General features: G+C 45.4%; 1 protein-coding gene across 1 annotated transcript in view; it reads right to left on the bottom strand.

The window, feature by feature from the left end:
* LOC141271558 (uncharacterized) overlaps positions 1–25,415 on the bottom strand; it is a 59,658-nt gene extending 34,243 nt beyond the window's left edge. The window contains exons 1-5 of the mRNA XM_073681608.1: positions 25,276–25,415; positions 18,157–18,300; positions 17,865–18,026; positions 2,650–2,755; positions 1,521–1,594 (exon numbers count right to left, since the gene is read on the bottom strand). Of these exons, the coding sequence (XP_073537709.1) occupies positions 1,521–1,594; positions 2,650–2,755; positions 17,865–18,026; positions 18,157–18,261 (447 nt within the window). The 5' untranslated portion in view covers positions 18,262–18,300; positions 25,276–25,415. The remainder of the gene's footprint in view (positions 1–1,520; positions 1,595–2,649; positions 2,756–17,864; positions 18,027–18,156; positions 18,301–25,275) is intronic.
* Positions 25,416–25,742: the final 327 nt, after the last annotated feature.

The raw sequence follows: 25,742 nt of genomic DNA, 5'->3' as shown, positions 1-25,742 counted from the left end.
AGCTTTCAAAAGAGTAATGTATAAAACCAATGGATGAATTTAATGTCAGGTTATAAGCTTTTATTTACATAACTTCTGTCAGGGAGTGTATATCTTTTTACCCTGTCGTTCCATTTGGTGACCTGCACGCTATCCGAGTGCATGGTGGTACACTCCATATCCTCCTACTTTGATCCCCTGATGAACCCCATATCCTAGAGGAGGGAAACGCGTCGGGTCTTGAAACTGTGGAGAAAGAGCAAGATGAGTATAGTCTATTTTGCTGTCTTATATTAATGTTGGAGATGTTTTATGACAATCTATTTGATATTGCAAGTCTGATTTAGGAGATGCAATAGGATATTGTTTGTCCTATTAAGGAGAGCTGTTTTGTGCATACTGGACTAATGGTATGTGTCAACTAGTGTCTCTGATGTATATACCCCCACTATAGTATACGTGTGTGTGTGGGGAGACGTGGTGTCACTTAGAGAAAAGGATTCATCTTCCTCTCTGGTAGTCCCTAGTCCCATGAGCACGGCAGGGTCCAACAGGGACTTATAGGGGAAGTCGACGATGAGCGGGGCTTCCTCTTTACATTAGGGTTCACATCCACTGTCAGGTAAGGATTTTGGTGGGGCCAGATCTAGGTCCCCAGGTTTCTCTAAAACTACATGCTTGTCTAGGATATTTGAGAATACTGAATCAGTTAAGTGACACCACAATTTGTACTATATTGTATGGGCAGACACTATTTATAGGGCATACCAGGGACCAATAGGGTAAGCCTACGCTGAGCGGGGGCGCCTATCTCGTACATCAACTAGGGCACCAACCCCCGCTGTCAGGTAGGGACAAATAGGACCCTGATTGGGACCTGACAGCTCACTTGTCCCTACTGACCCTTGGTAACCTATTTGTGGGATATTTCTATTTATAATCTATTTATGTGGTGGTACACCTATATCTTTTTTAAAAAAAGATAAATAATAAAATTAATATTTTTATAGGGTTTTTTTCTGTTTTGGTGGCTAATGTCTCCACAATGGAGAGGCGAAATAAAAAAAAACAAACAAAACTGTTTTATTCCTCTCTGCAGCCACATTACATTATGTCTCCAGTTCGACATGAAAAATTTGGTGAAAGGTCACATAGCCAAAACCTTGTGATTCAAGGTAAAATTGAGTGGTGCTTTGCTACACGACACACTACAAGTATGGGAATGACATTATGCTAAACTGAATAACTAGGTGACTGCTGCCCAGGTGTGGCCTGGTGGGGAGCTTTTTTTTCCAAGATGTATTCTCAGGGTCAGCCTCCAGGTGGCATCATATTAACCCATGGTTCCCGTGTCTCCCAAAGAAGCGATCGAGAAAAGCAGATTTCTCTCAAAAGATATATTAAAAAGTTTATTTTATTTGCTTGTAGAATTGATTTATGCAAAGTTTGTTGAAAGTATAATTCCCATTTAAATAAGGAAATCTCCATATATTTCCTACAAATTACTTGAAGGGCATTGGTAAGACATTGGCTCCATCTACCTCATGATCTTGTCCTGTCCAATCCTGAGAATACATAGAGCATCTCTCTTGGGGATTCGTGACTTTTGGATCATCTGGTGGAGATAAACACAAATAGAATACTGAGTACATTGTTAATGTCAGATCTTGTGATTTGGCACACAAGACCCTGAAAAACTGCTGCTTTCTCTCTACACCCCACATATGAGGTGATCTTCTACAGCTCTTGGGTATCACTCCAGTCAAACTTATTATTATGCAGTCTTCATATGTTTCTGCTCCCAGTGATAGCTGGAAAGTTCTTTTGTCCTACTGGTATTGCTTTTCAAAGAAAATGTGACTGGACATAGCTTGGCTAATTATGGTACTTCCAAAATGAGCTGCCTAATCCAGTAACAATCTCACTTTGTAATACTTGGGCTCTGTTCAGACATGTGAATTCAAGTTTTCATCAGAGGTTTTGATATTTTGGCAGAAAGAATAGCCCAACATTCTCTGTTATTTTCTAAACCAAATAGGATTTTTTTTCTATATTACTACTTTCACCCTATAACATTAACATACTTACACACAATCATTTTGGGGTACATATAAATCATTGATTAACTTTTATTATTTATTTATTTTTGGAAGAGGTGGGGAGAAGTAAAGGAAATGGAGAAAAAAGCAATTCCACCTTTTCAGCCTCTCTCTGACATTGTCTAGGCCTCTGACGTAGGCGTTGGATGCACCAAAAAGTTAGATGCTTTACTTGCTAAAAATCTCACAACCGGTATCATTTCACAATGTTAAATTAAAAAAAATAAAGATTTTTCTTTTCTGTTGAATTGTAAATGCTTTAATCACCCCGCCATCGCAATGTGGGGATGTGAAAGGGGAAAGGAGAGAGCCCTCTTACATCAGCCACTATTGACCATGGCATATTGCAGGCTAAGCACCTGGATCAGTTCGCTCTGATCCTAGCAGTTGCAGTGAGATGTCAGCTGTATATTACAGCCAGTATCTGCTGCTGATGCTGTACTCTATAGAATAACTCTGTGGTGCAGGATGCAGCACAACATCTTTCCCTTCTGCATGCTTTCACAATGCAACATGCTATGATGAATATGGTGAATGTGTGATATTTCTGTATCTAGTAGGCATTACTTACCTGGGCTAATAGTCACAGGAACTTGCTCCTCTTTACACTGGTGATCAGTCTTCACATATGTGTCCTCTGGTATAATCTCAACTTTTACATTTGTCACATCTTCATTCTAAATCGATATGTGAACAAAGCATAATATTGGAGAAGCAAAGCCTTTAGGCTGTGTGCCCACGTAGCGTTTTACAAGCGTTTTTGATGCGGAATTTCCGCAGCGGAAACGCTTGTAAAATGCTTGGTAACCCGCACCCCATGATCCCCAATGGGTTTCCGCAACTTCTATGCACATGCTGCGGATTTTTCCGCAGCGTTTATGCCGCGTTCAAAAATCCGCAGCATGTCATTTAATTTTGCGTTTCCGCAAGCGGAATTGCCTGTGTCCAATGCATAAAAAACGCAAGGCAATTCCGCATGTGGAAAACGCGTGATAAACGCGCGAAAAAAGCGCGATAAACGCGTGCGGAATTCCGCATGCGTTTTTCCGGGAGAGGACTTGCATTTATGCAGCAGAAATTTTCTGCTTCATAAATGCAACGTGGGCACATAGCCTTAAAAAGTGAAATACATCCAAAAATGATGGTGAAATAAGACAGAAGAGGAGATCTGTAAAATCTGTGAGTCTGACCCACCATCATTTCCCAAAGACAAACCAAATAACTATTCAAATCAATGGGAAACACTTTTGGTCGGAGCCGATTCAATTTCACGTTACTTTACAGTTAACCACTGAACAGAAGGTGGGTATCTGTCTAATCTAGTGCCTGGTCTATGAAGCTGTATGAGGGCTTGTTTTTTTTTTTGTGGGAAGTGTTGTAACTTAATTTCACCAGATGTTGGGCTGTAAATAAGGAAAAAAAATGCAAAGTGAGGCAAAATGGTAAAAAAACAGATGTAAAAAAAAAAAAAAATCAGAACTTTCTAAAAAAAAACAAAAAAAAACACCACTTTGAATTGCCATTTTCTGAGACCCATAACTTTATTTATCTGCTGATGGAGTTGTGTGGGGGCTTAATGCTGTTGCATTGCTGTATACTGCACAATCGATCAGGCAATCGCAGGTTAAAGTCTCGTAAGGGGACTAAGGGTATGTGCACACGATCCGGACAGGCAGCGCTTTGGATGCAGTATACTTTATGCTGCGTCCAAAGCGCTGCGCTATATGAACGCAGGTGAATCCACATGTGTCACTGAACCATGCGGATTCACCGCATTCAATACATTGTACTGATCTAATTTCTCTTGCGGTGACTAGCGACTCCACAAGAGAAATTGACATGCTGCGGTCTGGAAAGACGCTCCGCATGTCAGTTTCCACAGGTGATCCGCAGGTGCAGATGCACGGAGACGCATAGTGGGCATGGGATTGCCACAAATCCCATCCACTATGCTGTACCATCTGGCCACTGCATGTTTGACGAGGCATAAGCACGCAGCATCAAACCCACAGCAGCTCCGGATCGTGTACACATGCCCTAACAAGTACAAATGTACAGTAAAAAAAAAAAAAAAAGTTCAAATCACCTCACCTTTCCACCATTAAAAATAAGAATAAAAAAAAATGTAAAAAATGTGTGGTATTGCTGCGTTCATAAAAGTTCAATCAAAATATAAAAATAATTAACCCGATCGGTAAACACTGTTAGGGTATGTACACACAGTGTGTTTTTGATGCTGTAAATAAGCGCGGAATTGGCCCCAAAAACGCATTGCAGACCTTATCCCAGCATTTTCTCAGAGAATTTGGAAGATCTGTGCACATGATCAGGAATTTTCCTGACAGGATTTCATGTGCATTTAAATAAGCAGCGTGTCCATTCTTTGTGCGGATTTGCCAGCGTTTTTCCGATACAATGCATTGGAAAAAAAAAAGCCAAATCCACAGACAAAAGACGCATGAAAACACGTGGAATTTCCACAGCGTTTTTGTTGCCAAGAGATGCAGAAATTTCTGCAAGCAAATACTGATTGTGTGCACATACCCTATACCAAAAAAATGTAAGAATGCCAAAATTATGTTTTTTTTTTCTTCACTGAAATACCACAAAAAATGCTGTAAGAAGCGATCAAAAAGTCACATCTATTCCAAAATGATATTTTCAATAAAATCGTTGTCTTACCTTGCAAAAAAATAAGCCATCACACAGTTTCATCAACCGAAAAATGAAAACGTTAAGGGTCTTGGTAAATGGCGACACAACCCTCAATTTTTTTTTTTTTTTTTTTTTAACTTCTGATTTTTTTTTTCCACCAATAAATACAAAAAAACTTGACATGTTTGGTACTACCGTAATCGTACTGATGAGCAGAATCATACTGCATGGTAATTTTCACCACAAAATGTACACTGTAAAAACAATTCTATAAAAAACAATGTCAGAATTGCATAATTTTCACAATTTCATTGCACTTGGATTTTTTTGCAGTATACTGTGTGGTAAAATGAGTGGTGTCATTTAAAAGTACAACTTGTTCCGCAAAAAGCAAGTATATATAATACTCATATAATGTCTATGTGGACAGAAAAATAAAAAGCTATGGTTCTGGGAAGAGGGGGAGGAAAAAACAAAAAAAGAAAATTGGCCCAATCAGGAAGGGATTAGGGCCCATTCAGGCCTGATCACTGATAGGTTAAGAAAATGACTGACACTGCAGGAGTCAGGGCAACCATCTGGGCATTACTGCCCTTACTGCTGTCTGGGGCCAGGTGAACAGCAGTTAAGAGCAGGGGCAAGGTCAGGTGCTTCTGCTCACCAGGCCGCGGGTATCGTGTGCCGCCGCCGTCTTTGCCGTGGAGGGAGACTTGGAGCTGCACGGCTGCCAAAACTGAACGGCCGCACAGCTCCAGGGGAGTCCCTCCTCCCCTTCAGTGACGCGTTGGAGACAGCTGTACGCGTAGTTGCCGGCATCCAGCACAAGGATTATGCCAGGTCAGAAGTGGAGCTTCAGGGATCGTGTAAGAGGGAGTGGGGGTGGGGGGGGGGGGGGAGAGCTAATGGTGAACTGGGAGTAGGGTGGGAGAGCTAATGATGAACTGGGAGTAGGAGGGAGCTAATGATGAATTGGGAGTAGGGGGGAGAGCTAATGATTAACTGGGAGTAGGGGGAGAGAGCTAATCATGAACTGGGAGTAGGGGGAGAGAGCTAATCATGAACTGGGAGTAGGGGGAGAGAGCCAATAATGAACTGGGAGTGGGGGGTGGGGAGTGCACATGATGAACTGGGAGTGGGGGGTGGGGAGTGCACATTATGAACTGGGAGTGGGGAGAACACATGATGAACTGGGAGTGGGGAGAGCAAATGATGAACTGGGAGTGGGGAGAGCACATGATGAACTGGGAGTGGGGGTAGGGAGAGCTAATGATGAACTAGGAGTGGGGGGTGGGGAGAGCACATGATGAACTGGGAGTGGAGGGTGGGGAGAGCACATGATGAACTGGGAGTGGGGAGAGCACATGATGAACTGGGAGTGGGGGGTGGGGAGAGAACATGATGAACTGGGAGTGGGGGAGGGGAGAGCAAATGATGAATTGAAGGTGGGGGTGAGAAGAGCAAATGATGACTTGACGGTGGAGGGGGAGAGAAAATGATAATGAATTGAGGGTGGGTGACAACAAATGATAATGAATTGGGGGTGGGACAAAGAGGACATGACAAAATGAATTGGGGCGGAGGGGGGCATGTAAATATAATGAATCGGGAGAATGTGGGTCGTTGAGGATGACGGAGTGTGACTGGTCATGAATTGAGGGAAAGAATACAGGTTCTAATTAATTCATATATTTATTAGGTGGGGAAAGTGGCTTTTTACAGTTAGTGGGGCACTGCGGTGGATTACAATTTATATTTGGAATGGTGTGTTGTATAATAACTAATTATATATTAATGGTGGGTGCACGTCTGTATTCAGCTGCATAATGTAGAAGTTGGGAAATGTGCTCTAGATAACTTATTTTATGCAGAGACGAGTCCTGGCTGGAAGAAGTGATGGCGGTCTGTGCTGTATGAAGGAGAAAAGCGAAGATGAAGGACTTCACCTAGAGACATCACCGGTGAGTCAGTGTATTACATGTACACTGACACTATACACTGTATACTATGTACAGGGCTCCTGTGTATAATGTCACTGGTGATCCCTGTACACTGACACCATATACAGGGCTCCTGTGTATATCACTGGTGATCCCTGTATTACCTGTACACTGACACTATATACAGAGCTCCTGTGTATAATGTCACTGGTGATCACTGTATTACCTGTACACTGACACCATATACAGGGCTCCTGTGTATAATATCACTGGTGATCCCTGTATTACCTGTACACTGACACTATATACAGAGCTCCTGTGTATAATGTCACTGATGATCACTGTATTACCTGCACACTGACACTATATACAGAGCTCCTGTGTATAATGTCACTGGTGATCACTGTATTACCTGTACACTGACACGATATACAGAGCTCCTGTGTATAATGTCACTGGTGATCACAGGAGGGTGCCGGCGGTCCTGACTGGGGTGGTCACGCGGAGGCTCTGAGGATCGCTTGGGGTTCGGCTCCCTCCTGCCGCAAAGGACAAGAGACGGTGACCGGAGAGAAGCGCTGCGACTGCTGAGTCGCTGTCTGGTAAGATCCGGAGCCGCATCTGCCAACTGAGGGGGTTTCTCCCCACAGAAGCTCTCGCCATCTTGGGGAGAGTGAGACCCAAGGAGAAGCTGATTATTAGCAGCACAGACTCTGACAGAGACCACAATAAATCCAATAGAACCAGGTCCTATATGTGGCATCACCCTTCCACTATAAAACCTCTATAGACACATAGCTACTGCTCTATTGGTGGAATAAAAAAAAGCCTGTGCACATGAAAATCCTGCAGTGGGCTCCTTTTCTCCATTTCCTAATATACAGAAGCTCTCTAATATCACCATCGCAGAGTCTCTGGCGGCATCTTGTGGATATATGCAAAATAACACCATAACCAGTCTTAACCAGTTACTACATCTAAGATTTATTACTGCTACCTTCTAATACCCAGCCACGGTGTGGCACAAAATCTATAAATGGACAATAGGCAGTTTGCTCTGATGACCATGAAATAAGAACAACCTGTAAAATATGAATCTCTAAGTCTTCCGGTTCAGGCGCCGACCATGTGAATTCTAATTAACTGCTTATGTTCTCCCCTATGGTTTCCCCATTTAACCATCTGATCCCCACATTCAGAACCCTCAAGATCTTTGTTATCGTCACATAGCTGAAGGATATCTTTAAATACCAACTTTTGTGCTTATGGACCGCTACCTCCTTCGTAGTGGGCAAAAGCAGCCCCCCTCTTCTCGCCATATTGACATTTCGAATCATACCAAGATGGCCTCAATTCTTGATCAAGAGAATCAACTCTCCCAAATACATGGTGGCGAGGAGGCATGCCACTCCCTTAGACCACCCCGTACCTCTTCGGTAAGGAAAGGGGACACACAAATGGACCCATCAGACCTGGCAGCTGAGGTCACGGCTAAATTGCTACCGGAAATTAAATCTATCATTCAATCTACACTTAATTCTGCCCTGATGGTCTTACAGGTTAGGCAAGATGAACAAGCCGAACAGCTGACTGATTTAGAATAGCGGGTACTGACCATTGAGGATGACTCAAAGGAGGACCAAGCAAAAGTGAAAGCATGATCCTGAGAGACCGTATTGATGACCTGGAGAATCGCTCTTGGCGGAGCAACTTGCGTCTGGTGGGACTACCGTAATCATATCCCCAAAGTGTACTGAAACCACTATGTGAAAACGATATCCCAAATGCTCTAAAATTACCTGAGGGCAGAAAGGTGGAAAGAGTACACAGGATTGGCCCCCCACCCTCAACATCCACGAACCGGGACACATCCAGACCTAGACAGGTCATCATGAAATTCCTGGATTTTAACGATAAAGCAGACATTATAAGAGCTTATAAACAACTCAATCACCCATTGGTCATTCAGGGTCATGCAATTTTGCTCTTTGAGGAGAACTCCATTGAGGTGACCAGAAAACGCAAAGCATTTAGCTCCATCTGCACTAGACTCCATAAAGAAAAGGTCCGCTTTCAACTCCGCTACCCAGCTATTCTACGATTGAAAGACTCAAATGACTCTTTTCGTGAATTCATATCTCCGGACAAAGCCGAAACTTTTGTCAATAACCTGCTGTGCCCAGGGGTCAGCCCGGATCGGACCCCTCAAGATGACAATGAGGCTTCATGTCCAAGAACCTCAGAGAGATTCGGAAGCCGAACAGGTAAAGGAGAAAGGAGACCTAACAAAAACGTGACAAAAAAAAAAGTTAATTATTCAGGAAATTATCCTCTCTACACATGGGACGCCTCGATCTGAGTGGCCAATTGAAAATTGCTGCTCCCGTCCTTCCCTCTCTTTCTTTGGACTCCTAATACAGTAAATGACAAGTTTTACTATTTGGGGGAGGAGGGATAGAGCTGGGAGCAAATGAGGGGAAAAAGCAAAAAAAATGAAAATAACAAAACAGGGGAGATTTTATTTGAAAATCTTATACACATGGTCGGGCAGAAGTGAAGCCCAGGGGAAAGGTTCTCCTAGCGAGCTGGGACGAAATGCCTCAGCTCATGCTAGGACTAATATGTTCTACTGTTTTGAATGTTTGTTGTTAAATTTTGGCATATAATGTTGAGAATGATTTCCGTTTCTTTATTCCAGTTGAATGCCATCACTGCCATCATTATTTTACAAATACCCTACCAATTCGATTTAACCATATTACTTCTATTTATGTATATTGTGTCATGGAACGTTAAGGGTTTGAGATCTCCCCAAAAAAGTATGAAAATCCTCATACATCTAAAACGCCTAAAACCCGACATAGCCCTCCTTCAGGAAAGACATCTTCCAGAGACAGATTTCCCTCGGATGAAGTAGTTATGGGTGGGCGCCGTTTATGGTTCCTCTTCAGTGAATAGGAAGGCTGGGGTCCTAATTCTTATCAACACTTCTCACACCAGATTATCAGCCAACAAATAGATAGTGAGGGTAGATTGGTTCACTTAATATCTATGCCCTGCGGGGTTTTATCCATTTATAATGTATATGCACCTAATGTAGGAAATAAATCCTTTTTCAAACAGTTGGAAACTAGACTTTTGCTAGACCCCAACTCCAATAAAATAGTAGAGGGTGACTTCAATTCAGTAGTGTCAGTACATGAAGACAGGAAAAATACTGCAGGCATCATACAGTCAACAACTACACATGACAAGATGCTGTCACCTCTCATGTCCACATGTCACTTAGTCTACTCATGGAGGTTCCTTAATCCTAGCAATAGAGAATTTACGCATTTCTCACACGCCAATGATTCATGGTCTCGAATCGATTATATGTTTATCTCCTCTTCCCTGTTGGCCAAATTGATCTCTGTACACAGACAATATCGCTATTTCGGACCATGCTCCAGTAATTCTGGAACTATCACAGACTTTTCCCCGAGGCACAGATTTTCTATGGAGATTTCCCAATTACTTCTGTAAAGATGACTCTTACCTTCTCCCTCAAATTATGGTGGAAAGAATTTATTTCAGACAATGCGGAACACCAAAACGACCCAATATTACTGTGGGAGTCGGCCAAGGCGGTGTTCTGGGGGAAAATTTTGGCGTATACATTTTTCCCACAAAAAAAAAGTTCTAAAGAGATATGGGGAACTCTCTACTGACTTAAAACAAGCCTACACCAAATTCTTGCTTGACCCATCCATCATAAACAAAAACCACTGGTCGCTAAAAGAAATGGAATTCAATCAATACGCAGACTTGAGGGAAAAATTGCACTTATTCAAATCTGAAGCTTATTTTTATAGATTCGGAAATAAATCCACACCAACCCTAAAACAATAAATGAGATATTAGGTTCTTTTTATAAAGACCTCTACAAAAATTCAAATCAAACCCCTTCCTCCTTAATTACACTTTTAGATAAAGTTAAGCTACTTATCTTCTCAGAGGAACAAAAAGATATTTTAAACAAACTAACTATCTCTTTGAGAGAGGTCACGAATACAATTAAGAACCTAAAACCGAACAAAGCACCAGGCCCAGATGGTTACACAAATGAATTTTTCAAATCTCTGAGACAGGAAATTTCCCCATTATTGGAATCAATTTTTAATAAACTATCTCAAGGCAACCCCATTTTTCCTTCTGTAAACACAGTGTATATTAAATTACTACTTAAACCAGATAAAGACCCACTATTCCCTAGCTCATACAGACCAATCTCTCTCATTAATACTGATATTAAGATCATATCTAAAATAATGGCTGACAAACTGGCCTCCATCTTACCCCATCTCATTTCTCCTGCCCAGGCAGGCTTTGTAAAAGGTCGCTCGGCCACACTAAATATCAGAAAAGTACTACTGGTACTAGATAAAATTCACTCCTCACCAGATTTAAAGGGCTCCCCAGCGATTTTTTCCTTGGATGCGGAAAAAACTTTTGATAATATAAATTGGGAGTGGCTATATATGGTCTTAACAAAAATGTCACTAGCAGGCCCCTTCTTTAACTACATTAGTAATCTATATTCATCTCCAAAGGCTCAGGTTTACACTACGGGTTTCTTGTCCACTCCATTCCCCCTTGACAAAGGAACGAGGCAGGGTTGTCCGTTGTCCCCCCTCCTCTTCAACTTAGCTCTGGAGCCCTTAGTCCGCATTTTGTCTGATCCAAGCACTTTCACAGGCATTCAGTTTACTAAGAAATCAATTCAGGCGGCTTTCTTTGCCGACGATGTTATTTTATTTTTGTCTGACCCTACCCAACATCTACCTATAGTATTAGACTTACTTAAAAATTTTGGCTCTTACTCAGGGTTTATCAATGTTAAAAAATGTGAAATAATCCCATTAACCGAAAAGGGAACAAAACTCAGCCCAGATGGTATATCCCTAGCACCCTCACATATCACCTACCTGGGAATTAAAATAGACCATTTGCCTTCATCTATAAACACCTTAAACTACCCCCGTCTTATAAAAAAAAATCGTCAATCAATTAAAGTCATGGCAAGATTTGCCTCTATCTTTTATGGGTAGGGCACATTTGGTAAAAATGATCAGTACAGCCAGGATTATGTATCAACTACAAACCTTACCATTACCCCTGAAACACAAGGACAAAACTATACTCAATAGGGCCTTCAGTCACTTTATTTGGAAAGGAAAAAGTCCCAGGATTAGTATGAGCAAACTTATGGCTTCCAAAGACGACGGAGGCATTAATTTCCCAAGCATCAGAAATGACAATCTTGCTTGCCTTTTTCCGGTATATAATAGACTGGTTCCATAAGAGACGTACATATTCTGACTACACGCTGGAAGCAGATTATGCATACCCCCTTGACCTGGTTTCCCTCCTTCATTCTCGATTTACCTCCCTTCCCTTGGCAGTTAAAAAGTCAATAATCCTTAGGGACACTATTTCAGCATAGAAGGCAGTCAGGAAAAAATACAGTCTTTCTTTCAGGATTTCAAAGCAACTCCCGATATGGCAAAACCCAGAATTCCCCCAGGGTAATGAAAATAAACTATTTCTGAAATGGCAACAAGCAGGTGTAGACAAAGCATCCCATCTTCTCCATCCAACTGAGCAAAGATGGATGACATGTACCGAGTGTTTAGACAGACACAATCTACCTCCCCAACATTATTTCCAATATGAACAAATCAAACTATCCACTATGGCCAATTTAAAAGATGTGACCTTTGAGGTCTCCCAAAAAGTCTTGGATGTCATTCTGTTGTCTCCAATGGGTACCCCTTCAATTTCTGTCCTTTATTCTGTAATAAGATCCAATCAACTAGGAGTTCACCCAGATACTTTCTTCAAATATTGGAGACAACAGTTGGAGGTTGTGGAAATCTCTGACAAGATCAGGTCAGGCTGGAATTTAATAAGAAAACACATTATAAATGAAGCATGGAGAGAAACGCAATATAAAATCATGCATTGCGCCATCTATGCATTTAACATACCTAAAAAAAGACCCGCTTTCAAACAGGCTAACAACGTGCCCTAATATCCGACCTCATGCATAGACTATGGTCATGCCCGGCTTCAGTTTTATATTGGGGACAAGCATCAGCTATGATCAACACCATATGGGGTCCGGATTATACTCTCTACCCTTATCTAGCCTTGTTACATTTTTGGAACAACACAGAAAACCCTGAGAGGAAGAGGGGAAACCCTCCGAAATTGCTCCACACCCTACTTATCCTGGCAAAAAAACAATTACCGTATATTCCGGCGTATAAGACGACCTGGTGTATAAGACGACCCCCCTACTTTCCTGTTAAAATATAGAGTTTAGGATATATTCACCGTATAAGACTACCCCTTTTCCAACGCATACCAAACACCGGTAAAAAAAAAAACAAAACAGATTTGAATTTAACATGGTCCTTTTTTTAATTTAAATTCTTATGACATGCAGGTATATAGCAGGAAAACTGTCACTCATAAACATATTAAAATAGGGGGGACCCCACGTCATTTTTTGGGGGGGTCCCCCATTCTAATAGCTAGTAAAGGCTAGGTATTCAGCTGGGGGCTGATATTAGTAGCCTGGGAAGCTCCGTGGGTATTACCCTCTTCCCAGACTTCAAACATCTGCCCCAGCCGTCTGCTTAACCTCCGCTAGAGACTATAATGATGGTGGATCCCACGCCAATTTTCTTTTTAAAAAATCCTTTATTTTAACACTAAATGACAATTGAGGGGTTAATAAAGATGCAGTCCCTAAATTATTATTAATTTTGTAATTAATTTTTCCCAAAAATGTTGACTTGGGCTTCGCCATATTTTTGTGTCCAGCCAGGTACAGCAGGCAGGAACGGGCTGCCCCCAACCACCAGCTGCCTATTTGTACCTGGCCGGACACAACAATATAGGGAAGCCCTTTTTTTTTTTAAATTATTTCATGAAATAATTAAAAAAAAAAAGACGTGGGGCTTCGCCCTATTTTTGTGTCCAGCCAGGTACAACTAGGCAGCTGGGGGCTGGAATCTGCAGCGCAGGGAGACCCAAGCTTTCTGGGCCACCCCCCCCCCCCCCGCTGCAAATTGCAGTCCGCAGCCACCCCGGAAAATGGCGCGTTCATAGAAGCGCCATCTTCTGGCGCTGTACCCAACTCATCCAGGGCCCTGGTGCGGTGGCTCACTGGGTAATAAAGGGGTTAAGGCCAGCTTGGTATTATCAGCTGGCCCTAAGCCCGAAATTCATGGGGTCACGCCAATATTAGACATGACTGCCATGAATTTCTAGTAAAGTAATTAAAAAAAACACAACACCCAGAATAAAGTCCTTTAATTGAAATAAAGACACAATCCTTTATTGTTCTAAATTAAACCATACTTACCATCACGCCCATTCCAGCTGAAGCCAACGATCTCCTGCAATAAAAGTAAAATAATAAAGCAACCTCATCCTTACCTTTCCATGGTTCCCAGGACCGGTCCAGCTCTGCTACATTCACATGACAGGCTGCACCGCAGCAGAACGCTGCCGTTCAGCTTGCCATGCGGCAGACACTGAGAAGCGCAGGCATGCTTGTGCTCCTCAGTGTCTGACTGTGACGGCATCCAGATGAGCCGAGATCATGTCCAATGAACTCGGCTCACCTCATGCACGTCACTGACAGCGTGGGAAAATTCTCCTGCTCCCCGCATGCGCAGTAGAAGTTTCCCACGCTGTCAGTGACGGACGTCCAGGAGGTGAGCTGAGTTCATTATCGGCTCATCTGGATGCCGTCACAGCGAGACAGTGAGGAGCGCAAGCATGCCTGCGCTTCTCAGTGTCTGCGGGATGACAGGCTGGATGGCGGCGTTCTGCTGCGGTCCAGCCTGTCATCTCGATGTAGCAGAGCTGAAGCTGTCCTGGGAACCATGGAAAGGTAAGGATGAGGTTGCTTTATTATTTTTCTTTTATTGCAGGAGATCGTTGGCTTCAGCTGGAATGGGCGTGATGGTAAGTATGGTTTAATTTAGAACAATAAAGAATTGTGTGTTTATTTCAATTAAAGGACTTTATTCTGGGTGTTTGTGTTTTTTTTGTAACTTTGACTATGGGGTTAGTAATGGGGGTGTCTTATAGACGCCTCTCCATTACTAACCTGGGCTTGATGTCAGCTGGCATTATAAGCTGACATCAACCCCAGCCCTATTACCCCACTGCCACCGCTACAGGGCAGTGGGAAGAGCGAGGCTAAGTGCCAGAATTGGCGCATCCTATGAATGCGCCATTTCTGGGGCGGCTGACGGCTGGTGTTTCTAGCCTGGGAGGGGGCCAATATTCATGGCTCCCTTCCTGGGCTATTAATATCAGCCCCCAGCTGTCTGCCTAGCCTTTGCTAGCTATTAAATTAGGGGGGACCCCACGTCATTTTTTTTGGGGGGTCCCCCATTTTAATAGCTAGTAAAGGCTATGTATTCAGCTGGGGGCTGATATTAGTAGCCTGGGAAGCTCCGTGGGTATTACCCCCTTCCCAGGCTTCAAACATCTGCCCCAGCCGTCTGCTTAACCTCCGCTAGAGACTAAAATTAAGGGGAACCCCACGCCAATTTTTTTTTAAATAAATCCGTTATTTTAACACTAGATGACAAGTACATTAACCAGCACTGTCACTGTACTTCATATATATGTGACTGACATGTTTCTATCTATTTAATCTATGTGTGATGCTCTATCTTTCTGTTATAAATTGTCGGGTACAGATGCTGAATTGCCGGCCGGCTTTTTTAAAGAGACGGTGCATGAAAACACTATTATTTGTTTTAATAAATCCTTTACACTAAATGACAAGTACAGTAACCAACACTGTCACTGTACTTCATATATATGTGACTGACATGTTTCTATCTATCTAATCTATGTGTGAAGCTCTATTCTTTCTATTCTAAATTGTCGGGTGCCGGCTTATGCCGCTGCTGAATTGCCGGCTTTTCATATATTGTCACAGAAGCGATGCGAACTTCCCTGCTCCGGACACAGCGCAGCGCTTCTGTGACAAGTGAAAGCTGTCGGCACAGAAGCCCTGCGCTGTGTCCGGAGCTGGGAATACGCAGCGATGTGTCCGTTTCAGCACAGAAGCGCTGACCGTCTGGACCTACCGCCACCGTATTTTAACTCCCTCCACTTTATATTAACTCCGACATGGCAGGGATACGGCCACGGCAGCTTATTAACACCCCCAGAGTATCCCCGCATGTCAATTTCTGAAAGTTCAAAAGCATTACCGGCGTATAAGACGACCCCAGACTAGACAGAAGATTTTTCAGTCTTCAAAAGTCGTCTTATACGCCGGAATATACGGTACTTAAAATATTGGCTAGAACCCAACACCCCCCCATTGAAGAGTTAACAGCTCAAATGAAACAAGACGCCCTTAGCAATAAGGAAACACAAGCTGGCAAATTTCTTCCGAAATGGAAACAGTTTATTGTAAATTGCTGCTCATTAAATGAAAAAAAGAAAATGGTGGAACCTTTCACTTCCACAGCGTCGTACATTCTGTAAGATCTTGGGGATAGCCTACGTCCATTACGCCTGGATTGAGGGGGGGAGGGGGAGAGAGTGGGATGGAGGGATCATTTGGCGAAGGTCTATAATACTAACATAGGTGGTCTAATCTAACAAGATGGCTTCAATAAATCAGAGTATCAACTGGATTGCAAGTTAATTAAACTGATGTAAGTTACATTGTTATTAAGTTCTTTTATTATATTGTTTTGCTTTACCAATCAAATATGTAAGAACTATCTATTTATACCCTGTCTGCGAACAGGTATCTGATTATCACCTTAATCTGGTATGTTTTGTTTCTTTTTGAAAAAGTTAATAAAAATTATATATTAAAAAAAAAAAACAAATGTATGTGACACATTCCCTTAAAGAAAAATAAATAAAAAGAGTACTGCATATTTTAAGAAAGGTTTAATAGGTTAGAGCAGGGCCCGGCCAGAAGAGTCTACCTTGTCGTGGTAGCGGCTTAAAAGAGCTTTTAGCCAAAACAAAAGCTGCTGGTTATGTATGTGATCTGGTGTTCAATGGGAACTGTTAATGTGTGATTAGTGAGGACGTGGTGCAGAAGTGTCATTTTCCATAAGTGTGCGGTGGGACTGTGAAAGGTTTGAGGGGTGGGGACCAGAAAATTTTGCCAGTATGGGGCCCTGAAATTTCTAGTGGCAGCCCTGTCAGGAGTCACTACTTTATACCACTTTAGAAGGTATTTTCTTTAGAAAAGTATGACATTTGAGGTAATAGGCTAAACACATTTAGGGTTGAACTTTATGTGCACACTGTCATATATTGTTGTTCTTGAGAGAAGCAGGTTAGCATTATCAGAAAGACACATCCATAGAAACCCTCATCTTTGGGAATAAAGTAGGATTTCATTCTTCAGCATTCATCCTTTCTCTGCCAGACATGTTTCCTGGACATGTAATTTGTGCTCTGCACCATGAAGTGAGCCCGATGATGCTGTACCAGTGTATATCTGCAGTAATACAGCCTCCCCTGTAACAGCTTCAGTAGTCATGTAATGCAAATGGTGCGGTCAGAGCCAGACTGTAGACTGCAGGAGCAGCTACAGCAGATAGAAAAATAGAGGGAGCACCTAAAAAGTCATTTTTAGTAGAAAAAAGGTAAATATATTCTTCACCCATGCTACATTTTAGCTCCTCTCCACGGAGCCTTTCCAAAAGGGTTATCCCGGCTTCCTTCAATTCCATATGAGGGCCTGTCAGGACTCCTGCATAAGAGGAAGTGAGTGGAGCTAGAGTAACGCTATAACCCCCAGAGAGCAGGGCTAAAAAAAAAAAGAAGGGGCATATTCTAAACACACCATCCAAGTGTCCCAGTAATTAAAAAAAAAGAATAAAAAAGAGGCAGAGCTCCAAGACACAAAGCTGCTCGGTTCTCATACTCCCTTTATTTCACTCCCTGAAGCTGGTCAACACATTAGATGACAACAGCTGAATCTAGAAACACAACCCCTATTTCCCGTTCTACTGGGAACACATGCATAAGGAGGAGTTGAGAGACATACTGTAGCTGCTGGACAGCTACCTAACATCTAAGAACCTTACAGACCTTTCTTAGCGTTACAGTATAATGTCCTAGTACTCCCAGCAGCGCTCACCTCATCAGTCAGCAGCTCAATGATCTTGTTGGTGAGGTCTAGGATCTTCTGATCATTGCTCTTCATGTGTTTCAGTGAATAAGGTGGAGGCTCCTTAATGGGGCTCTGAGTCTTGTTCCATCCTCCTGACATGCCAGAGGTCTTCCTCACTACTATGTAATCCTGAGCAGAGAGAGAGAGAGAGAGAAACTAAAACACTTACTATACATCCCCCAATTAAGTTACCTCTGCAATCAACCCCCGAAGTCATTTATACAGATGTTTTACTGTCATAATCCTCAGAATCCCTCACCTCGCCTGTCAGCAGGTAGATGATCTCCAGGGAAAGTTTTAATATCCTTTCAGCCATCTCTTTGTCTTTACCCATCCTAGTTGGGCTTGTCAAGAAAAGGACCATTGTGGCGACTTCAACACAATGGATTCCTAAGTGAAGGCACTTAAACAGAAGCAAATGAAACATGAATTATAGCACCCCAAACAGTTTCAGAGCTATGGACCTGTTTAATTAGTGTTCATTTTTAGGGTCTTTGCCAAGGGGGCGTGGCTCAGGCTTCTCTTGGGGGCGTGTTTTTAGGCTGCTCTGTATTATTACCATGCGAGCCATGCCCTGTTAGTAAAGAAAGTAACAACTTGCAATAAATAAAAAGACCCATATCTCTAGAGATGTATGGCAGATTTAAAAGAATATATATACGAAAAACTAAGGAGCAGCAAAAATAAAATAAAAGCAAAAACTGGCCACTGGGTCCTCTTTATATTAAGTTTTTATATTAAAGGGAACCTGTCATGAGATTCATGCTGCCTGAACCATGAGGCCCCTTGAGAAAGCTAGAAGCAAAATGAGTGTCAGGGTAAGAAAGGAGTCACAGCACTTACTGCTAATGTGGGTAAGCACCGCACTTCACATTGATTTATACTTTTAGATTTATTGTGCACTTGTACATCATTAGATGCTCGTTTCTGTTAGAGTACAGACTTATCCTATATTATCAAGGGTATATACCGCACCTTATTTTTGATATAGATATACTCTACCCTTGAGTAATTGTCGTTTAACAGGGTCACAGTAATTGCACCTTATTTTTCATATACTAATATTTTTTTTCTTCTGCATATTTTTTATTGCCATTTATTTGGGATATAACATTATGTAACAATCTAATTTTAGGCATGCATCAAATCGTGTATTTTCGGATTACTTAAACATTATCGCTGTCATATGTTTATAGAATAATTTACCTATTTACTCATTAATGCAATTCAAACTTTTTGACATGACATCAGTCTCTATTTCTTTAATCTTGATCCCCTCCTTATTGACCTCTTATTATTTTACAAAATGCATTTTTAATTATATTCTACTAAAAATTATATTACACAAATTGATGGGTGTTCTCTATTACTCCATATTGGCCCTTTTGCGTGAACCATAAGTAGCATGAATCAGACTCTTATTATTGCGAAGTATGTTTTACTCTGAAGCGCAGCAGTATTATAGAGAAGACAAACATTGAATATTCGGCCAAGAACTACGTTTCTCAGCAGCTTCTTCATCCCTGCTCTCCTAGGTATTTCCCTAGACACACACACATAAAGAAACCTTTCATTCAGTCTTGATTCGGACAGCATGAATTTCATGACAGGTTCCCTTACACGTTTTTAAATAAACTGATTTAACTTTCAATGTCACGATTCAAGACCAAAATATCCTTAAAATCTTCCCCATTTACCTCCGGCCTCTAAGGGTCCATTTACACTAAAAGATTATCGTTAACTAGCATTCCTAGAAACGCTGGCTTCATATTAATCATTAAGTGTAAACAGGCAGAACACTCAATTGTCCCATTAAATTATTTTCCTACTGCACAGAAGATTATCATCCATCATCCAGAATACAAGGACAGGTAATACGTATATAGGGATAACAAAGTCCACCATTCACAATAGGTGCTGATCACAGCTCACCTCCTCTCCCTCGCCACAGTGACTTTTGCACAGATCACATCTCTAAAGAACTACAGTCTATTGCTATGACACATGTAGCTGCTGTAAAGCATAGCTTTAAATGGTATCAAAAGGAAACTGTATGGAGGATTACCCCCCCCCCAAAAAAAAACAACTATTTATATGTGCATGTAGCTCTTCCAAAGACAAGTGTAGCAATACTTCTACATACCCAGTCCGTTCTTCCATAAAACCGCGTTCACAGCTTAAGTATTTGGTCAGTATTTTCCATCAGTGTTTTTAAGTCAAATCCAGGAGAGGGTGATAAATACAGAAGTGGTGACGTGTTTCTATTGTACTTTTCCTCTGATTGTTCCACTCCTGGGTTTGGCTCCAACTCCTGAGACAAAATACTGAAAGTGGCCTTACTGAGAAAACAGCATTTGAATTGATATGCAAATGAGGCTGAAGAACTATGGTAGATCAGAAGCCTCTGTCACTCCAGCTTCATTCCCTGCCCTGCCTCCTCCTACTTGAATAAAGGGCTTCTTTGCATGAGATCACACAGTATAGAGGCTGTCAGTCAAGCAGGCAGAAGGCAGCACTGGGTGTGGAATAGAGCTGGAGCAACAAAGGCTTCAGATGTATAAATAGTTCTTCAGCCTCATTTGTTTATAAATTCCATCTCTGATTTCTAAGTAACTGAAGAACAGACGGGCCATGTAAAGATATTGCCGGACTTGTCTTTGAAAGCTATATGCACATATAGTTTGGGGAGTGAAATCCTACTGACAGATTCCCTTTAACAGCAACTCATACATGATGCCATCTCCAATAATGATGTACATGTAATCAAGTACAAATCTACAATCAGAAAAATAAGAAAGTTTTATTATCTGTTTTAATAAAAACTAACAAAAAGATAGGTTCCCTTTAAAGGAAATGTGTCAGCTGATTCATTTGCAGTTAGGCATATTTTTCTCTGAAACGCTCCAGTGTTTCAAAGATCCATCCAGGGACCATAGGTAGAGATGAGACTAGATGGTGCCACCCCTGGTTGGTTTCCCCCCTCGCATTCCCTTAGGTGACTGACCGGTCTCTCTTATGTGTGGACCTGTCAATTATCTGGAGCAGTGCTGGAAGAAGCCAGTCAAAATAATTTCATCTCCCCGTATGGTTCCGGCCAGATCGTCAAGTCATGTTTTCTGGAGTGATTTAGACAAAAATACATCTACAACCAAGCAAGCAGGATCTGATTCATGCTGGCCAGGGATTGGGCAGCATGAATCAGCCAACAGGTTCCCTTTAAGCTATGAATACACTATCTAAAGACAGCTGATGTGCTAGATAAAGGGGCAATGATGAAGGTATGGGGTCTACTCCTTATTTACACACTGGCATATCCCCCTGCTGTCATTACCAGGCTATGGAGGCACCTTGCACACTGCTGCCTCCTGCGTATTCCTGCTCCTCCTACTTCACGGGCAGCAGAGATGCCCTGCTCACACCTGCCCGGCCCATAGCTGTCCTGCTCACACCTGCCCGGCCCATAGGTGTCCTGCCACATCTGCTCTGCCCACAGCTGTCCTGCTCACACCTGCCCGGCCCACAGCTGTCCTGCTCACACCTGCCCGGCCCACAGCTGTCCTGCTCACACCTGCCCGGCCCACAGCTGTCCTGCTCACACCTGCCCGGCCCACAGCTGTCCTGCTCACACCTGCCCGGCCCACAGCTGTCCTGCTCACACCTGCCCGGCCCACAGCTGTCCTGCTCACACCTGCCCGGCCCACAGCTGTCCTGCTCACACCTGCCCGGCCCACAGCTGTCCTGCTCACACCTGTCCGGCCCATAGCTGTCCTGCTCACACCTGCCCGGCCCATAGCTGTCCTGCTCACACCTGCCCGGCCCATAGCTGTCCTGCTCACACCTGCCCGGCCCATAGCTGTCCTGCTCACACCTGCCCTGCCCATAGCTGTCCTGCTCACACCTGCCCTGCCCATAGTTGTCCTGCTCACACCTGCCCGGCCCATAGCTGTCCTGCTCACACCTGCCCGGCCCATAGCTGTCCTGCTCACACCTGCCCGGCCCATAGCTGTCCTGCTCACACCTGCCCGGCCCATAGCTGTCCTGCCACACCTGCCCTGCCCATAGCTGTCCTGCTCACACCTGCCCTGCCCACACTTGCCCGGCCCATAGCTGTCCTGCTCACACCTGCCCTGCCCATAGCTGTCCTGCTCACACCTGCCCTGCCCATAGCTGTCCTGCTCACACCTGCCCTGCCCATAGCTGTCCTGCTCACACCTGCCCTGCCCATAGCTGTCCTGCTCACACCTGCCCTGCTCATAGCTGTCCTGCTCACACCTGCCCTGCCCATAGCTGTCCTGCTCACACCTGCCCTGCCCATAGCTGTCCTGCCCATAGCTGTCCTGCTCACACCTGCCCGGCCCATAGCTGTCCTGTCACAACTGCCCTGCCCATAGCTGTCCTGCTCACACCTGCCCGGCCCATAGCTGTCCTGCTCACACCTGCCCTGCCCATAGCTGTCCTGCTCACACCTGCCCTGCCCATAGCTGTCCTGCTCACACCTGCCCGGCCCATAGCTGTCCTGCTCACACCTGCCCGGCCCATAGCTGTCCTGTCACAACTGCCCTACCCATAGCTGTCCTGTCACACCTGTCCTGTCACAACTGCCCTACCCATAGCTGTCCTGCTCACACCTGCCCTGCCCATAGCTGTCCTGTCACACCTGTCCTGTCACAACTGCCCTACCCATAGCTGTCCTGCTCACACCTGTCCTGCCCATAGCTGTCCTGTCACACCTGTCCTGTCACAACTGCCCTACCCATAGCTGTCCTGCTCACACCTGCCCTGCCCATAGCTGTCCTGCTCACACCTGCCCTGCCCATAGTTGTCCTGCTCACACCTGCCCTGCCCATAGTTGTCCTGCTCACACCTGCCCGGCCCATAGCTGTCCTGCTCACACCTGCCCGGCCCATAGCTGTCCTGCTCACACCTGCCCTGCCCATAGCTGTCCTGCTCACACCTGCCCTGCCCACACTTGCCCGGCCCATAGCTGTCCTGCCACACCTGCCCTGCCCATAGCTGTCCTGCTCACACCTGCCCTGCCCATAGCTGTCCTGCTCACACCTGCCCTGCCCATAGCTGTCCTGCTCACACCTGCCCTGCCCATAGCTGTCCTGCTCACACCTGCCCTGCCCATAGCTGTCCTGCTCACACCTGCCCTGCCCATAGCTGTCCTGCTCACACCTGCCCTGCCCATAGCTGTCCTGCTCACACCTGCCCTGCCCATAGCTGTCCTGCCCATAGCTGTCCTGCTCACACCTGCCCGGCCCATAGCTGTCCTGTCACAACTGCCCTGCCCATAGCTGTCCTGCTCACACCTGCCCGGCCCATAGCTGTCCTGCTCACACCTGCCCTGCCCATAGCTGTCCTGCTCACACCTGCCCTGCCCATAGCTGTCCTGCTCACACCTGCCCGGCCCATAGCTGTCCTGCTCACACCTGCCCGGCCCATAGCTGTCCTGTCACAACTGCCCTACCCATAGCTGTCCTGTCACACCTGTCCTGTCACAACTGCCCTACCCATAGCTGTCCTGCTCACACCTGCCCTGCCCATAGCTGTCCTGTCACACCTGTCCTGTCACAACTGCCCTACCCATAGCTGTCCTGCTCACACCTGTCCTGCCCATAGCTGTCCTGTCACACCTGTCCTGTCACAACTGCCCTACCCATAGCTGTCCTGCTCACACCTGCCCTGCCCATAGCTGTCCTGTCACACCTGTCCTGTCACAACTGCCCTACCCATAGCTGTCCTGCTCACACCTGTCCTGCCCATAGCTGTCCTGCTCACACCTGTCCTGCCCATAGCTGTCCTGTCACACCTGCCCGGCCCATAGCTGTCCTGTCACACCTGCCCTACACATAGCTGTCCTGCTCACACCTGCCCTGCCCATAGCTGTCCTGTCACACCTGTCCTGTCACAACTGCCCTACCCATAGCTGTCCTGCTCACACCTGCCCTGCCCATAGTTGTCCTGTCACACCTGTCCTGTCACAACTGCCCTACCCATAGCTGTCCTGCTCACACCTGTCCTGCCCATAGCTGTCCTGCTCACACCTGCCCGGCCCATAGCTGTCCTGTCACAACTGCCCTACCCATAGCTGTCCTGCTCACACCTGCCCTGCCCATAGCTGTCCTGTCACACCTGCCCGGCCCATAGCTGTCCTGTCACACCTGCCCGGCCCATAGCTGTCCTGCTCACACCTGTCCTGCTCACAGCGGTCCTGCCCATAGCTGTCCTGCTCACACCTGCCCGGCCCATAGCTGTCCTGTCACAACTGCCCTACCCATAGCTGTCCTGCCCATAGCTGTCCTGCTCACACCTGCCCGGCCCATAGCTGTCCTGTCACAACTGCCCTACCCATAGCTGTCCTGCTCACACCTGCCCTGCCCATAGCTGTCCTGCTCACACCTGCCCGGCCCATAGCTGTCCTGTCACACCTGCCCGGCCCATAGCTGTCCTGCTCACACCTGTCCTGCTCACAGCGGTCCTGCCCATAGCTGTCCTGCTCACACCTGCCCTGCCCATAGCTGTCCTGCTCACACCTGCCCTGCCCATAGCTGTCCTGCTCACACCTGCCCTGCCCATAGCTGTCCTGCTCACACCTGCCCGGCCCATAGCTGTCCTGCTCACACCTGCCCGGCCCATAGCTGTCCTGCTCACACCTGCCCGGCCCATAGCTGTCCTGCTCACACCTGCCCTGCCCATAGCTGTCCTGCTCACACCTGCCCGGCCCATAGCTGTCCTGCTCACACCTGCCCGGCCCATAGCTGTCCTGTCACATCTGCTCTGCCCATAGCTGTCCTGCTCACACCTGCCCGGCCCATAGCTGTCCTGTCACACCTGCCCGGCCCATAGCTGTCCTGTCACACCTGCCCGGCCCATAGCTGTCCTGTCACACCTGCCCGGCCCATAGCTGTCCTGTCACACCTGCCCGGCCCATAGCTGTCCTGTCACACCTGCCCGGCCCATAGCTGTCCTGTCACACCTGCCCGGCCCATAGCTGTCCTGCTCACACCTGCCCGGCCCATAGCTGTCCTGTCACACCTGCCCGGCCCATAGCTGTCCTGTCACACCTGCCCGGCCCATAGCTGTCCTGTCACACCTGTCCTGCCCATAGCTGTCCTGCTCACACCTGTCCTGCCCATAGCTGTCCTGCTCACACCTGTCCTGCCCATAGCTGTCCTGCTCACACCTGTCCTGCCCATAGCTGTCCTGCTCACACCTGCCCGGCCCATAGCTGTCCTGTCACACCTGCCCGGCCCATAGCTGTCCTGCTCACAGCGGTCCTGCCCATAGCTGTCCTGCTCACACCTGCCCTACCCATAGCTGTCCTGCATACTCAGAACATACAGAGCTGTATTCTCATATAGCAGAAACCAGGTACCTGGCATACCCCGCAACCAAGGCGGGAGGGGATGTTATGAAGGATTTCTATGGAGAAGCAGCCTCCCACAGCACACAAATCACAATACACACTGAGCACTCACTGAGCCGCTGCAGGAAGTAATCCATTTGTGCGAGGTATCATTTCCGGTCTACTCTATAACTCCCCGCTCGGTGTTCTGAACCTCACGTGACTTATTGTGTAGTAGTGATTGGTTCACCATGTTATAGCACAGCGGCGCGACATTGCGCAAAACTAATATGACTGCTATAAAACTCAGCGCATGAATACGCATGCGCAGAATAGTCCTACTGCACTGTTACTGCCCTGCGGAAAACTCAATCCTTGGTAGAGGGAAGCCCGGGAGCGTGGATATTTACTGGTGTGTATGGGCTCCTAGGAGGTCCTCACTGCTGGTTATACACCTAGCCAGTACAGAAGTCCCTACAGTGTATGGGCTCCCAGGA

The sequence above is a fragment of the Phyllobates terribilis genome, unplaced genomic scaffold (assembly GCF_046119375.1).
Source record: "Phyllobates terribilis strain yellow unplaced genomic scaffold, ASM4611937v1 Scaffold_5__5_contigs__length_657084704, whole genome shotgun sequence".
Classification (NCBI taxonomy): Eukaryota; Metazoa; Chordata; class Amphibia; order Anura; family Dendrobatidae; genus Phyllobates; species Phyllobates terribilis.
This window is presented reverse-complemented; position numbering and strand designations above follow the sequence as displayed.